This window comes from Propithecus coquereli, unplaced genomic scaffold (assembly GCF_000956105.1).
Source record: "Propithecus coquereli isolate 6110/MARCELLA unplaced genomic scaffold, Pcoq_1.0 Scaffold9, whole genome shotgun sequence".
Lineage (NCBI taxonomy): Eukaryota > Metazoa > Chordata > Mammalia > Primates > Indriidae > Propithecus > Propithecus coquereli.
Window position 1 is genome coordinate 9,858,659 of NW_012155284.1, and position 17,762 is coordinate 9,876,420.

Consider the following 17,762-nt stretch of genomic DNA (forward strand, 5'->3'; position numbering starts at 1 on the left):
CAGCTACCATTTGGGCAGGCAATACAGAGATGGAGTTAAAAACATGACCTCTGGCGTCAGACTGCCTGAGTTCAAATACTGTGCTCTCCCACACCCTAGTGTTGTATCCCGGGGCAAGTAACTAAACCTCTCTGAGCTTCACTTTCTTCATTTGTGAAATGGGGTAATAGTACCTTATGGAGTTTTCCTGGGATTAAATAAGATAATGTATACAAAGTGCTTTGTACAGAGCCTGACAAATGGTAAGTCTTATTGTATGTTAGCCATTTTTTCTATAATTTTTAAACTTTATTAACCCTAGCATAAAAAGCCCTGTTATTGTTGTTGAAGTCCCTATCACTTGAGCACCAGTGCTAATCAATTATGCTAATCTAAAGGAAATGACATTTCCTCTGATTTCTATAGTTGTATATAGAGAGGCAAACTTTTTTCGCCCAAACATCTCTCATGATGCGTGCAACCATCTTGCTATCAGCTACAACCAGAACATTCTCCTCACCCTACCTAATATCAATCCCATAATTTCCAGCTATAAAACTCAAGGTCAACGTAATCCTTTTAAACCTTCATGGCTACATTTTGTGCCCTCCTGGGATGTGGCAGGATGCAGCAGCAGCTTCTGCTTCATAGTCGCCAGCGGTGCAACTAGTATTTGTGGATTCAAAATCAAACCAAGTAGTAGGGCAGTCACTTTGTGGGTTACACCTTCTTCATGCTGTCAGTTGTACCAGGATTATCTTGTTGTCTGGGAGTGAGGGAGACTTGGGGGATTAAGAGAAAGGGTGACGCTGTGCTCTTCTGGGTGAGCAGCTTGGCCCGACTTGGGGCAGGAAAAAAGAATCGGAAGATGAGAGATTTACAAAGCATCACTCTAATCCCACGATGCACTTCCAGGCTGGCCTGCAGCTCACAGACCATGATGCCTTGCAGGCTGACTCAGAGGCCTCTGCTGCTCTGTCCTCCCATAGCCTGATTCAATGAGGCCTTCCTCTCGTCTCCTGGAGCAGCCAGATTTGGAGTGTTTCAGCTGCAGGGCAATGATTAGCAGGCAAGCATGCGGTTCTTTTCTTTCCCTTTGCTGCCTGTGAGGCCCTTGGAGGAGACAGCCCTTGAAAGAAGGTCAACTGGACAAGGCAGACAGGGGGGAGGCAGCAATGTTTTGATCCTTATTCATTAGCAGCTTGAAAGTTTCATCCAGAACCCTGTGCCCATCCCCTCATCTCCTTCCCCCCAAGTCACTTTCTTCTCAGATTAGCTGAGTGCTTGGGACTGCTGGAAGAAAACCCCATGGATGCAAAACTGTAGCTAGAGGGGCTCTGGTCCAGTGTATGGATGCACTCATCAGCCCAGGACCCCTGCACGAGTGGTCATTCCACCTCTCTGTGTCTTGGTTCTGTCATGTAAAACTGGGATAGAAGTAGCGAATGGTTTACGAGAAAGTTATGAGGTATCTAAAGAATACTGTGGCAGACTGTACATACTAACTAAAATCTGCCATTAATTAATTTTAAAAAATATTAAGGCCCTATTACATGCATTATATGCTACATAGGCACTTCAGAGTCATATAAAACAAGTGTAGAATACTTTGTCCTTCGTTAGGGAATAGATATACTTAAGGGGAAAAAGTTCTGGAACATCACAGGCAGTGTACTTTGTTAAAATGAATGACCTAGACAACTGGTAGTACAAAAGACCAGAAAAGGTCTTCCTCTTATTATATGTGTGTGTGTCTATATATGTACAACACACACATGCCACTTGTATGCCACAGGGTGGTAGGAGTACTAACCTGGCACTTATGCCAATTGCAATCATATGGTCATTTGCCCAGTTATCCTTTTAATGTCTGTTCCTTGTGTAGAATGCACGCTTCATGGTAACAGAGGGCATTTAAAAAAATCCATTGGCTCCATGTTAATGAATAAAATATATTTCAATTAGAATTACGCCAATATCCATCAATTTTTGTTGAGAAGATACTTTTAGAGCTAATGCCATTTAAGCCAATTTAATACCTTGATTCATTTTCTTTTTTTAAATTTCAAAATATTAAGGGGGTACAAATGTTTTTGTTCCATGGATACATGGTATAATGCTGAAGTCAGGGCTTTCAGTGTGCATGTTACCAGGACAGTGTTCATTTACCTGACAGGTAAGTTTTTATCCCTCACTCCCCTCCTACCCTCTTCCCTTTTTAGATCTCAACGTCCTTTATGTCTTTTTGCGCCCATGTGTACCCATTGTTTAGCTCCCACTTATTAGTGAGAACATGTGGTGCTTGTTTTTCCATTCCTGAGATATTTCACTTAGGATAATGGTCTCCAGTTCCATCCAAGTTGCTGCAAATGATATTATTTCATTTCCTTTTATGGCTGAGTAGTACTCCATGATACACACACACATGCACACACACGCACATACACACCACATTTTATTTATCCACTCCTGAATTGATGGATTGATTCCATATCTTTGCAATTGTGAATTGTGCTGTGATGAACATTCATGTGCAGGTGTCTTTTTGATAAAATGATTTCTTTTCCTTCAGGTAGTTACCCAGTAGTGGGATTACAGATCAAATGATAGGTCTACTTTTAGCCTTTTGGGGAATCTCCATACTGTTTTCCATTCAGATTGTACTAGTTTGCAGTCCCACCAACAGTGTATAAGTGTACCTTTTTCACCACGTCCACACCAACATCTGTTGTTTTTTGACTTTTTAATAATGGCCATTCTGACAGGGGTAAGGTGGGTATCTCACAGTGGTTTTAATTTGCATTTCCCTAATTATTAGTGATGTTGAACTTTTTTCCATATGTTTGTTGGTCATTTGTCTGTCTTCTTTTGAAAAAGTTCTGTTCATGTCTTTTGCCCACTTTTTGATGGGGTTGTTAGTTTTTTTCTTGCTATTTTGTTCGAGTTCTTTGTAGAGTCTGGCTATTAATCCTTTGTCAGATGTATAGTTTGTGAATATTTTCTCTCATCCTGTAGGTTACCCATTTAATCTGTTGATTATTTCCTTTGCTATGCAAAAGCTTTTTAATTTAATTAAATCTCATTTATTTATTTTTGTTGTTGCTGTATTTGTGTTTGGGGTCTTAGTCATAATTTTTTTGCTTAGGCCTATGTTTAGAAGAGTTTTTCCTACATTTTCTTCTAGAATTTTTATAATTTCATGCCTTCCATTTAAGTCTTTAATCCATCTTGAATTCATTTTTGTATATGGCAAGAGATATGGGTCCTGCTTCATTCTTCTGCACGTGGCATCCAATTTTCCCTGCACCATTTAGTCCTTGATTCATTTTCTGTACAATACAGTTAAACCACTTCCTTTTTAAAAATATCATTACATTTTTACTTTTCTGTAATCATTTCCTTGGGATCGATTTTACAATGATTTGGTTCACCACAGTTCCTTATGTGTATCAAATGTTACTGATCATAGCTCTTGCCATTGTTCACAGTGCCTTGTCCTTTTTAGATGCTCAGTGTAAGTTTGGTAAATGTATGGAGAATCCACATGGGTTTAAACAGCTTGAGAATACCTCATGGAAAAGGTGACACATGACTTGGACCTTGAGAAGTGGGCAGAACAGAATGGATGAAGAGTGAGGGCATTTTAGGTGGGAGGAGAAAAGGATACATAATGGGCAGAAAAAAACTTGGAGTCATGTCTAAATGTGGAGGATTTGAGGGCCGAGCGCAGTGGCTCACACCTGCAATCCTAGCACTCTGGGAGGCCGAGGCGGGCGGATCATTTGAGTTCAGGAGTTCAAGACCAGCCTGAGGAAGAGTGAGACCCCGTCTCTACTAAAAATAGAAAGAAATTGGCCAAACAACTAAAAATAGAAAAAATTAGCCGGGCATGGTCGCGCGTACCTGTAGTCCCAGCTACCTAGGAGGCTGAGGCAGGAGGATCGCTTGAGCCCAGGAGTTTGAGGTTACTGTGAGCTAGGCTGATGCCACGGCACTCTAGCCCAGGCAAGAGAGAGAGACTCTGTCTCAAAAAATAAATAAATAAAATAAATAAAATAAAATAAATGTGGAGGATTTGGGACTGTCTTAGTCCCTTTAGGCTGCTATAACAAAATCCCAAGAACTGGATTGCTTATAAATAATAGAAATTTATTTATTATTCCTGATTTGGGGATTTTGGAGCAATAGACATCTATAGTAAGTAAAAGTAACCTACAAAGCCACATAGCAGAGTTGAGGAATAAGATGCTCTGCCCAATCAAATACTCTTTTTAACAGAATAAGTAGATGCTTTAGGCAAATTACCAATTACAAAGAAACACCATTTTTTCAAAGGAATTACCAAATTTTAAAGAATGAAATGCCCACCATAACCTATATTGAACACTTTTTGATTTTTAAAAAAGATTTTAGAATCATCTATTATTTTGTAGTAACATTATATAGTTACCTCTGTACTAAGGCTTCTGGGAACAGGTAGCACGATCCTTTTTGCCACCTGATGCTGAGCAGGGATTGGGAAGGTTGTTGCTATTTATTGCTCACAAAATTTGTTTTCTTAAATTTTGCTAATGAATGGTTGTTGGCTAACAACCAAGGCCACATTCACCCAGGGCATTATAGCCATTTCAATAAGTCAGTAAGTCTGGGAAAGTGTGCCTTATTATTCCCTAAGACTAAAGGTAGAGAAATCCAAACACCTTTTTGGTGTGTGTGTTTCCAAAACACCAGACACAAAGAGAAGCAATTAAGATTCCATGAAAGCGTAGAATTTGTTTCCTTAAATGAGGCTAATGTTTCGCAGAGCACAAGCAAAAGCAATTCTTTCCATATTCCTGAGCAGGAGGAAGAACTCCCTTTCTCATGTAATTTCCTTAACTAGATGCAAACATACAGCACTTACTACATGCCAGGCACTGTCTGCTTGCTTCGCATTCACCATGTCATCTCATCCTCACACCAAGCCTGTGGGGTGGGCACCGTAACCCCCATTTACCAAATGAGGACACAGAGGTGAGCCTCTGGCCACAGTAAGTGGTGGGAGCCCTTAGTAGTCTAAAAGATTCTCCTTTTCCCCTCTGAAGAGGCATACTGTGGTATAGTGGGAAGGAGACTAGACTAGGAATCTGGATTTTAACCTCAGCTCCACCACAAATTAGTTATGCCAATTTGGACAAGTCATTTCCTCAACCTGACAGACGAAGGAGTTAACTAGGAGACTCAGAAGACTCTTCCTAGTCTAAAATTTCTGATTCTGTGAACAATCCCCGCCTCAGAATAACAATAAAGAGGACAGACTTAGTTTTAGAAGCAGCTGAGATTTGAACATCCGTCTGGGCCTCCAGAAACAAAAGGCACAACTGAGGTGCAGTAGCTGTGTATCTTCTGCACTTTGGTGACCAGATACGATAAAAGTCACCAGATGCTATATTTCAAACCATAAGTGTGAAGAAGTTTTGACCTGCTCTCATGATATGTTTATTTTTACAACAAAATATAAGGCATCCAAGAGGAAAAAAAGATCATTAACAAGTTAAACTACAGAACCAAATATTTATGACCCATACAGAAAATTAATATTATATAGTTTTTATTGGCACTTACTTTGAAAAGTACAGGGTTTATGCATGACCAAAGCAGTAATCATTTAAATTTGGCTTACTTATCAGCTCTGAAAGCTAAATTCTGATTTTGTCTGTGCTGCTGAGAAAAAACAAGCACAATCCCAAGAAGTTTGCTCAGGAACCTTTTTATTTCTTATTTTTCAGAAAATTTGACCCTACTGAACCTTGAATAAAAATTTCAAATCTATATGCAAATATACATAGGCACTATTATTTTGTAGATGGAAAAATTGAGGGCTCAAGTATCTTCTTTTGGGTCACTGAAATACATGATGGTGGGCCGCAAGTAGTGGCTCACACCTATAATTTTAGCATTTTGGGAGGCCAAGGTAGAGGATCACTTAAAGCCAGGAGTTTGAGACTAACCTGGACACCATAGCGAGACTACATCTTTACAAAAAATAAAGAAATCAACCGGGCACGGTGACATGCATCTATAGTCCCAGCTACTCAGGAGGCTGAGGTGGGAGGATTGCTTGAGCCTAGGAACTTGAGGTTGCAGGGAGCTATGCTGATGCCATGGCACTCTAGCTTGGGTGACATAGTGAGATCCTGTCTTAAAAAAAAGAAAGGAAAGAAAAATCTGAAGGCAAGGCAGTGAGAAAATCCTGGGCTATTTTCTAACACGGTAGAATATGGTTTTGAACCTCCTGAATTCATTAAGGGTATAATTTGTGAGTAACTACTCCCTTGAAAATCAGAGTTGACCAGTGTGTAGTAAAATTCATTCCTGATGGTGCTTATGGGTTCCACTCGGGTACCAGAAGCTGGACTGGAGACAGTGACCATGTTCCCTCAAGGGTCCTCAGCACTGTACACAGAAGATGCCTTCTTTCTAAAGGAGCTGAGGTTTCTATGCTTCATCTAGACCCTCACAGTGGCACAACATAACTTCTCAGATCAGCATGCCACCACTCAGTGAACTCGGGAATTTGTTAGCATTGTGTCCACTGAAGTATGATGCCTGGTTTCCTAGGGAAGCCAGTAACTCACTAGACGTGGGCCCCTCAGATACACAGGTGGATTACAACTAGGGTTACTCGGCCAACAGGGACTTGCTGAGTGGCTGCAAGGTCCGCTGGCTGATTGTCTTCCTGTTCAACGGCAACATGTGGAATTTCTTGTCCCTGGGGGTGTAGCAGAGCAGGGCATCCAAAGAGTAAGTGGAGACCTGGCCACTGATGTGCAGTTTCCCATAGATCTCATCAAATTTGGTCACAAGGGCAGGCACATCCTTCACTTTTTCCCTCACTTTGGCCAGCTAGAAAGAAGTAAAAGCAGATCGTTATGTCTCTGCAAGAGTTCTTCCTTGTTCCTTCCATACTCTAAGAAGAGACAGACGGGTAAAAATGTATAGTATACACCTAGTACTCAGGCACATGGAGGCATCACTGACTATAAGACACTCCACAAGCTACAGACGCAATTCAGAACTAGCACTTGAAAATCACACCTCGTATCTTATAAAAGCGGGCTCAAATGACACACACTATACAATGACACACAGCATGGAAAGGAGGTCAAATACCAATGGAATCAACTTTGTTCAATGTAAGGATTAGCGCTGAAGCAGGCAGGGCCAAATTACACAGGGCTTTCTATATAACCCCATGGTAAGTTTTTTGAAATGTACTCTAAAAAAGCCATCCAAGGGTCAAGCGGAACACAATCTGATTTAGGTTTAAAATGTTGTCTGGACAATGAATTGGAGGATACAGAAATGTGGAGACTATTCCAGAGGCTCCCATCATAGCCCAGATGAGGAAGGACGGTGGTTTAGATAGGGGAATGTACAGAAAAGATGGAGAAGTAGATGTACATGAGGTAAATTTTGGAGGTTAAACTAACAGGATTTATTGTTGACAGGGTGAAGGAAAGGGAGGAGTCAAAGTTATCTTCTCAATTTGAGCCTTAGTAACTGGAAGATGGGTGGTGTCATTTATTGAGATGGGGAAGGCAGGGAGGACCAGATTTAGAGGGGAAAATCAAGAGTTCTGCTTTGGACAGGACTGAGATGGCTGTGAAACATCTAAGTGGTCGTGCCGAGAAGGCTGTTGGATATACAAGTCTGGCTTGTGGAGGAGAGGTCTACACCAGAGGTATACATAGTAGAGTCACAAGTATCTGAATGGTATTTAATTCTACAAAAATGGGTAAGCTCGAAATTAGAATGTGAAGCTACTTTCTGAACAAAATCAATATTTTACTTAGTTCAATCCTTACTAAGGATACAACTTAACATTTCTTGATGAAACTTAATTGGGATCAAGCTTCCTAAGAAACCCTTTGGTCATCTTCTAAATATATAATACTATTAATATTTGATACCTGCACATCTTCCTTTCAAACAAGGGCTCCCAATCAAACCTTCAGACAAGCAGCTTAAGCATTTCTTAATGTTCTTAAAAAAGAAAAGCCTGTTAAGTCCTCATGTTCAAGGTGAAATGATTTAATGTGCAGCATATGGCTTCCAAAAGAAGCAAAGCAAGCATGGCAAGCTGGCAGTAACTCTGATCTAAAAACTGTACCAGTTCTGTTATATAACTACAGAAATATTAAATGGCATCATTAGAACCATTCTACAATTTAAGCGGAAAAGGATTGTACCATATTTGTTGTTAATTTAGTCGAAAAAAAGAAATCAATGAAGAAACAGCTAACATTTGAGCAGTTTCAGTAACATTATTGCAGAAAATTGACAATTCTTTTCAATAGTCCTCTGGTAGTATAATAGCACCTATGATAGTGTAGCAGAATTGCAGAAAATCAACAATTATTTTCAATACTCCTCTGGTGGTATAATAGCACCTATGATAGTTTATAGTCTTATCTCCACACAACACATTTTTAATAACTGTTGGTATAAACACTCAACATAGCATTTGTAAAATGCAGACTCATACAACATAAGACACCACACACAATCTCACAGACACATATTTAGAACTAGCTCAAAAGCTACTGGAGTTATATGAATCAATCCATTTCTCATTAAGCAGTTCCCTAAGTGGTTTCACACTAACCTGGGAGAATACACTGAACTAGAGGGTTAGTTTTCTAAGTAAAAGAGTCTTACATCAGTATTTTTCCATGGGGGGTTTGTTTGGACACTTTAGTCATATAAATGGGTGACAACACATAGATGGATCAGGTCTAAGGAAAGATTAACACCAACGCTGTCGAGAAAATTAAAGTTGTATCAGTATTTCACATGATCGCGCATGCACACACAAGCAACTGTGCGCTTTGAAATCTGTTTATACTTCCAGCTCCCCTGCTTTTGTAAACTTACTCCAAAAAAGGTCTGGGTGGGTAATAACCAACACAGAGCTGAGACCTCAAATAGAAAGAAGCCTTACATTAATCATATCCAGTTAGTCATTTTCCTGACAAGCTCCCTTTTATCAGCAGGAAGAAGCCTTTGGGTGGAAATGAGGAAATGGGACAGGGCTAGGAAGGCGACAGTGTGGCAGGGGGAAGCAGCCACTGCCCTCTAGTGCCAATTCTGCCATCTCAGCAGTCATCCTGGACCAAACTATAAAAGGAAGAGGAAGGAGGGAGAAACGAGGGAGGAAGGGAGGAAGGGAGGACCAACCGACAGGCCACTTGGTTAGTCAAAATGATGATACCAGTATTAACAATATGATCACTGTCAATAATTTACAGTTTCTTTACAATTCTTTTTTTCACCTTAAGTTATATGCTACTAGAGATGTACAAATTACTATATTTCAAATATCCTAGAATAAGTCCTCTTTGTATATTTAAGCCATTAATATAATACATGGTTCCTTTGTTTCATTTTGCTTTCAATTTTTAGGAATTGCTTTTTGTCTTCATTTTTAATTAATTTTGTTTTATAGTTTTGCAATGCATTTCCATGGTTCCTAAGTCAAATATACAAACAAGCTCTATTTGGAGAAGTCATGCTTCTATCCTTCACCTTCATAACTGTTTTCTTAAATTATTTTACATTAAATTTTTAAAATTTATTTTAATTGACAAATATTAATAATTGTGTATATTTATAGAGTACAATGTGATGTTTTGATTCATGTACACAATGTAGAAAGATTCAATCAAGCTATTAACATATCCAGCACCTACCAACTTATCATTTATTTGTGGTGAGACATTAAAAGTCTATTCTTTTGGCATTTTTGAAATATACATTATTTCAAACTATCTGAACAATCTGAAAAAGAAAGCAGCATAACCGTTTTAAGTTTTAGTTTTTCTACTTGTTATGTTTTTCAAAAATCTAAATATATGTGTGTGTGTGAGTATTTCCCCTTTCTTAAAGTATACCACACACTGATTTGCATCTTGCTTTTTTCACTTAATAACATATTTAAGTGATCCATATATATCTCGTATAGTGGTCCATAGCAGTGTAATGTTGTAGCTATTCCTCATTTCTTTTGAGATGCATAGCAGTCCTTTGTATGGACACACCTTAATTTCTTCAACTAGTCTTCTGCTGATGGAAATGTTTTCCCAGTCTTTTGCTATTACAAATTGGCCTGCAACAAATAGACTTATACATATAACTTCTTTATTTTTGCCAGTGTTTGTTTGTTTGTTTGTTTGATTGATTGATTGATTTACTTACTTACTTACTTACAGAGTCTCACTCTGTTGCCCAGGCTAGAGTGCCGTGGCATCAGCCTAGCTCACAGCAACCTCAAACTCCTGGGCTCAAGTGATCCTCCTACCTCAGCCTCCCAACTAGCTGGGACTACAGGTGCAAGCCACCACGCTCAGCTAATTTTTCTATTTTTAAAAGAGACAGGGTCTTTTTGTATTTTCAGTAGACAGGGTCTCGCTGTTGCTCAGGGTGGTTTTGACCTCCTGACCTCAAGCAATCCTCCCACCTTGGCCTCCCAGAGTGCCAGGATTACAGGCATGAGCCACCACGCCCGCCGTGCCAGTGTATCTTCACAATAGATTCCAAGAAGTGGGAAGTCTGAGTCAAAGGGTCAATTCACCTGTAGTTTTGCTAGACACTGCCAAGTGCCTCTCTGCAGGGGCTGTGCCAATCTGCACTCCCTCCAGCAACGTAAGATGATAGGGCCCATTTCCTCAGAGCCTCACCAACCGAGTATGCTGTCAAACTCAAATTTCTACTAATCTGAGGTATGAGAAATATCATAGGGTAGTTTTATTTTACATTTTTCTTAATATGAGCAAGGCTGAGAATCTTTTCAAATGTTTAAAGGCCATTCACAATTTGTCTTTAGTGAACTCTGTCCACATCTCACCCATTTTTCTTTAGGGCTGTTGGTTCTCATGACTTTCAAAAAGAGCTCTTTAAATATTAGGGTTTAGTCTTTTGTCTGTATGATTAAAAATTCAAAGTATTTTCTTCCAACTCGTTACTTACCTTTGGAATTTGTTTATGGTGTTTTTGCCATGCCAAAAAAAAAAGGTTTTAAAATTTTTTATGTAGTCAAATTTATCAATCTTTTCTTTTATTGATTTGGATTTTGACTGAGAGATAAAAGTTTTTCCACTCCCACAATATAAAAGAATTCAGTTTATATCTTCTTTATTCAGTTTAATGTTTATATCTACTACTTGTATGGTTTTTAAATTTTTTTTTTAATTTAAATAGCTCATGCATTTGGAATTTATCCTGGTTCATAGTATGAGAACATATAAAATTTTATCTTTTCCATTGGCTATCTACTTATCCTAGCACCACTTCTTAGAGAAGTCTATCCATTCCAATTGATGTGAGATATTGGCCTTTATCTTAAACTATATTTGCATATGCAAATTGAGTCTCTATCTGGACCTTCTCTTCTGTCCCATTAGCTGCCCTATTCATGCACTAAGCTAGTCTGAATTATAGAAGCTTTAACATGCTCTACTATCTGCTAGGCCTAGCACCTCTTACTGCTCTTCTTTCACAGGGTTTTCCTGGCTATTCTTGTTTGTTTGTTCTTTCAACTAACCCTTAACTACAGAAAAAACAAAGTGGTATTTTTATTGGGATCATATTACATCATCACATTAACTTGGGAAGAACTGACTTTTTATGAGGTGAAGTCTTCCTATCTAAACTCATGGTATGTCTTTTTATTTGTAGGGAAGTTGTTTTTTTTTTGTTTGTTTGTTTTGTTTTTTTAAAGAAGAGAGATAGGGGCCGGGCACGGTGGCTCATGCCTGTAATCCTAGCACTCTGGGAGGCTAAGGCGGGCGGATTGTTTGAGCTCAGGAGTTCGAGACCAGCCTGAGCAAGAGCGAGACCCCGTCTCTACTAAAAATAGAAAGAAATTATCCGGACAACTAAAAATATATAGAAAAAATTAGCCAGGCATGGTGGCGCATGCCTATAGTCCCAGCTACTCAGGAGGCTGAGGCAGAAGGATCACTTGAGCCCAGGAGTTTGAGGTTGCTGTGAGCTAGGCTGATGCCACAGCACTCTAGCCCGGGCAACAGAGTGAGACTCTGTTTCAATCAATCAATCAATCAATCAATCAATAAAAGAGATAGGGTATCCTATTGTTTGCTGCTGAGAATGATCCACAGGAAAGGGGATACTGAGGATGCTCTAAAGAGGGAAACAACCTCTGGACTGACACCCTGGAGTGGGTCAGAGGGGATGGGACCTTGTGCGTGACTGGAGAGGCTGGCTTGAGAGGTGCACCCAGTCACTGTGGGCATATAGGGCAAGGCACCAGAGGCTGTCAATGTGGCAGACCTTCTCTTCTGACTACTTCTATTTTCTCCGTGAAACAGGAAGCAAGGTCACCAACTGAGAGTGAGAAGTGGAGGGAAGGTATTCGAGGCTTGAGGGGAAAGGAAAAAGGTGTAAAATTGTCATCCAGAAGAAAAAGAGAGCCAGGGCCCATGAATACCATGTGGTGAAAATAATGTAAAAGGAAAAAGATTTCCTAGAATTTCAGAGGATATATTCTATTGGAAGAAAAATATCTTTGCATTTGCCCATGAAGTCTTAAAATAGGAACAAAAGAGAGGCTGCCATATTTGACAATCTCTTTAAGGAGGTAAGCTATGGAGTTAGGAAATTAAGTGGGCATTTTAAAGAGTGTCCTTTCATTTTTAAATGATTTCTGTAGTACTTGTACACTCACCACTTCCTCTGAGAACATATTTCTTTTCACAAATCTTGATACGTTTCCTTCTGCAGCATTCGTTAGTATCTCCATCGGAGTTTCCAACATATTTGACTGGATATGGATTACAATCTGTATATAAAAAAGAAACACGCAAAAATAAGACTGTGCCAGTATCTCAATGTTGAGAAATGTACCTGGTTAGATAAGCCTGCATTTATAGGCACCCACCCTGCTTTGACGCTCTTTCCTAATTTATTTGCTTGTACAAGTTCAAAAAAGTACTTTGAATGTATGCTCATCACCCAAAACTTGCTTTCCAATAGTGAGTCAAAACACCACAACTTCAAAACTTGCTTAAGGGTAACACTGGAGAGAGCATGGATTTTGGTGTTTGGATATTTGGGCTGAAATCCAGACACTGGCAAATACCAGCAATGTGACTCTGGGAAGACACCTAATCTGACTCTCAATGCCCTCATTTGTAAAACAGGGAAAATACATTTAGATCTTCCATTTGGGGTTACTGTGAACATTAAATGAAACACCAGCACACAGGAGGTACTCAATAAACAAATACATTAGTTTCCCCTTCCTTTATCCTCTAGATTCAGAAGATAACGATAATCCAACAATCTCTTAAGATTGGCTAGGGGCAAATAGGTGGTTGTTGTTAGGAAATTGCAGGCAGGTAGGTTACTTCAGGCATGGAGCAGAAGTTGGCTGAAGTCTTAACGAGGCACTCTTATTTACACTGTATCTATTAAGGAACTTTCAAAACATGGTATTGTACTGTGCTTTCAAAACGACACCATCACCTACCTTCCACCAGATAGGTACAATTAATGCAAGAACAAAATAACAATTTTTTCCCCTAATTACCAATATTCACTAGGACAATGTGAAAAGTAGAAAAAGGTTTAAAGAAAATGAGAATTATGAAAATGAGAATAACTGAGAATTCACCAACCAATGTTAACCACTATTTATAATTTGATGTATTATCTTCCAAATATATTAGTTTTTCCCCAAAATTTGATACTGTTTTTTGTCAATTATACAATGAACATTTATTTCCTCATAGCATTAATATTAGAAAAAAAGAAAAGCTCATTTTTAACAAATGCATAGCAATTCATCATGGATATGTATTATACTTTATTATACTGATCAATGTGTATATACATTTTTTTAAAAAACTGGTACTATCTTAGACTTGATTCCCAGAGGTGAAATTGCTAAGCCAAAGCACATAAGCATTTTTAAGGCTCTTGATCCTTACAAAAGGTAGTTTTTTTGGAAAAGATTTTCCTTTTTTATATTGAACCATCTATGTTCTCTCACCAGTCTATTCTGAAACATTTTATGTTCGTTGAATAGTTCATCAGGATGAGGGGTTACCTTTGATCCTGAAAAAACAGAATGAAACTATCCCATGCAGACTAAATATAAAGAACCTGATCTAAACTCAGTGTTCTAAAACACAGGAAAATCATAAGCACATCCTTTTTGGAAGACAACACTCCACGGGTCTCTTGAATTTCTGCATATTTTGACAGCAGAAACACTGACTGCCTTTATTCCAGATTATCTTTTCAAGGATATTTATATAACCAGCAGACACAGTCTCATCCAGAGCAAAAGGCAAACATGCTTACTGCCCATTATAAGAGATTTGGGTTCCCTAAGCTCAGGGTTCCTCTCTTAAAGTGCAACCTCCTGTGTGTACAAGAGGCATTTAGAGCTTTTCATGTCACCCTGAGAGAACTAGGGCTCAGGAAACTGATGGCAAAGATGCTAACACTCTGGCTACTGCTACTGCTATACTAAACTGCCCTTCATTTCTCAGTGTCTTGTGTACTCCACTAGCACCCATGAAACTGGGGCAAGTTAACTGATTAGCTTGCAGATGGGATAAAAATCTCCAACTCTTCACAGTTCTTAACACCCTTGTTAAATAAAAACCAATCACAGGTTGGCAGTGGTCTGTCCCCTCAAAGGCAAGGACAAGTCTACCTTGTTGAATGCTATGTCTCCACTGCTGGGCACCCAACCGTCAATAATAATGAACAAGAAGCGGAGTGTGGGTCCCCTAGCAATTTACAAAGATAAATCACCTGGATCCCTATGCTAGAAATGATGTGCTCCTGGAACATTTCAATGTTTCTTCATAAGTTTTCCTGACCTCTCTTCCTGCCTCCAGGAATTATCTGATTCAGTAGGGATTTCAAGAACAAGGTTCACTACCTTAAAATACACTGATGAAGGGCAATACACATGAGGCAGCTACTGATGAGAGGCAAAGAGAAAGTTTAAAGCTAGGGGCTTGTCTCAGGGTGCAATTAAAGAAAACTAAAGCAGGGCACAGCACATTGCTTTAATCTTATAGATTTCAAACAAAAGATTAGGGAAATTGAATTAGCAAGGAACAGGGGAAATTTTGTTAAGAAAACTATTTAAAGAACACACACTTCCTGCTCCTCTGATTTTCTGAGGCCTCAGGAAATGATGAGGAGTTACTGGATACCTTTGGCCAAAAAAGGGAACAGAAGCCCTGAGCATGCAGAAATTTCCATTTCTTGCTTCTTTTATTTTCTTTTTAAATTTGCTATATTTGAAGTAGAATATCATAGTGCAGTAGAAGCTGCTAGTTTTCTAACCAATATCCACTCTCCCCTTCTGCTTTGATAACAGAACTCCCTAACTTTAATTGATGCTGTCACATATGGACCTCAAAGATTGTATTTCTCAGGAGTCTTTGCAATTAGGTGTGGTCATGGGATTAAATTCTGGCCAATAACACATAAAGTACAAGTTGCTGGATGAGACATTTGGGAAAGCATCTCTAAAAGGGACCAACTTTTTTGTCCTCTTCCATTTTTCCTACTTCTTGCTGGACCAGAGATGTAAAGGATGGAAGTCACGTGCTTAGGATAGTAGAGTAGAAACACAGACAGAGGCTAGGCTCCTGATGACACCATGGAATGCCACATGAGACCTGGACTGACCACTTCTGATTTTTTCACATGGAAAAAAAATAAAGCCTCTCATTTGTATAGGCTCTTGTTTTCTTGGAGTCTATATTGCTTCCAACCAAATGCAATTCTTGACTTACACATATGGGTAAAATGCTGCCACAAAGGGATTTATGAGAAATGAGTCTGTCTCCCTTCCTACCTGTGCTGCCTAGGAGACTTCCCAGCATAAGCTAGAGCTTTAGAGTGACCTTAGTGGGCAGGAGAACGGAGCACTGAAACATTCACCTGTGTTAACAAATGATAAAAGGAGCAAAACCACTTGTCAATTCTCTTGCAAGGTAAATTCAATTCCAAAATGGGTCTCCATTTGAAGACTTGCCAGATTTCTAGAGAAATGATTAGAATTCAAACAGAATCAGTGGATGTGTTGGTCTCTGCTACTTTCAGACATATTTGGAAGTGGAAGTTAATCCTTTGATTTTGAGCATCATTACTAAAAAGGGGCTAAGAGTTTTTTGAGATTGAGGGGTTTAAATTCAGACTGAAAGGGCAGTGTCAACATGCATGTGTTCTGCTGAGATCTGCTAAATTGATGTAGTATGTATTAAGTATTAGCTGGGAAAATAGGAAAGCAGGCCCTCTGGGTCATATTAGCAGAAGCAGCAACCTAGATTTAAAAAAAAAAAAACCTGAGGGAGAAAATTAGGTAAGTTCAAATTTCAATTGGCAGCTGCAAAAGATTATAGCATAAGGCATTAACTTTTAAAGTAGATCAGGAAAAAAAGCTTCATTTATTTTTGCTAATACTGACTGAACACTTTCTACTCAGCCTATCCGTCAGGTTTCTGTTTCTTAATAATTAACAAATTGCCTTTAAGGATTCCAAGTAGATGACTCAGACTTGGAGAAGCTAAAGCCCATTAAGTCATTTTTTAAAAATGTGATCTAATAACAGAGACCTAGAATCTGAGCGATAGCTAAACTTGAGAATGGCACGATCTTTTTCCTTGTCCCTGAGGAAGATGAAACAGGCTTATATTACAAGCTGAGAAATCCACATTGAACATTTGGAAGAATTTTCTGAGAATTTTCAAATAATAAAATAATCTTTAAGTTTCTCGATAGTGGATAATTCTGTGACACAGTTCATGGAAAGGATGATTCACAGTCAAGATCAGTTGAAGGTTCCTTATGCAGCAGCCCTTGCCTGAAACACGCCTGTTCCATCCCTTTCCCGCCCTCAGAGGAAAGGAGCTGCTCCTGCTGCCTGGCACATGAGCACCATGCTCTTTCCATCATGCTCCATGTTCCTCCTCCTCCTGGGAAGGGACAGCTTCATGCTCAGCAGGCCCACGTTTAACTTCACTGAAGCACTTTTTCATTTGAAAAAAAAAAAATCACTACCAGATTCTTGTAACAACTGCAAGACAGGCCAGTATTGAGAGAGATGAGAAACCTAAATCCACAGAGGTGTATTACATGCACTAGTGGGGATCACGTCTTTGACACCCAGTTCTGTGTTCTGTTCATTACTCAGGAGGAGCCACTAGTCCCAGTCCTGGATACAAGAGGCACACCCTTCTCATCTCTGTCGGTCTGCAGGAGTAGGGAAACCTTTTGCAGACAGAATTGGTGTTGAAACCCTGACTCTGCTATTCAATTAGCTGAGAGAACTTAGGTAATTTACCTGCCCTTGAACCTTCATCTATAATATAGAGAAATATTGTTTTGACAGGGTTGTATAAAATGAACTAATGAATATAAAGTACCTGGCATGGCACTTTAGCTAAATTAAATTAAAGCCCTGCCTATCTCACGCTCTTCAATTTCTTACCACCAATCCTTATCGATCCCTCCAATCTCACTTCAACTCTTAGAAGAGCTACCAATGATCCACATAAAATACCTCTCCCCATGCTCTCCTGTCTTTCCTACCTGATGCTATGAACCACTTTGATAGTTTTAACTTTAGTGGAAGAGCCTCTTGCTAATCCCAGCAGTTCTATCCAGTCCCAACATGAAATTAGCACATCTGCAGGCCACTCTCTCTCACAAAGAGTTATACGCTGAGAGACCAGAGCTGTCCATATAAAGTAGGA

General features: G+C 39.3%; 1 protein-coding gene across 1 annotated transcript in view; it reads right to left on the bottom strand.

Annotated features, from left to right (window-relative positions):
• Window positions 1-6,144: 6,144 nt before the first annotated feature.
• PTCD2 (pentatricopeptide repeat domain 2) overlaps window positions 6,145-17,762 on the bottom strand; it is a 34,205-nt gene continuing 22,587 nt past the window's right edge. Inside the window, exons 9-10 of the mRNA XM_012664590.1 lie at window positions 12,704-12,817; window positions 6,145-6,864 (exon numbers count right to left, since the gene is read on the bottom strand). Coding sequence (XP_012520044.1) covers window positions 6,640-6,864; window positions 12,704-12,817 — 339 coding nt within the window. The 3' untranslated portion in view covers window positions 6,145-6,639. The remainder of the gene's footprint in view (window positions 6,865-12,703; window positions 12,818-17,762) is intronic.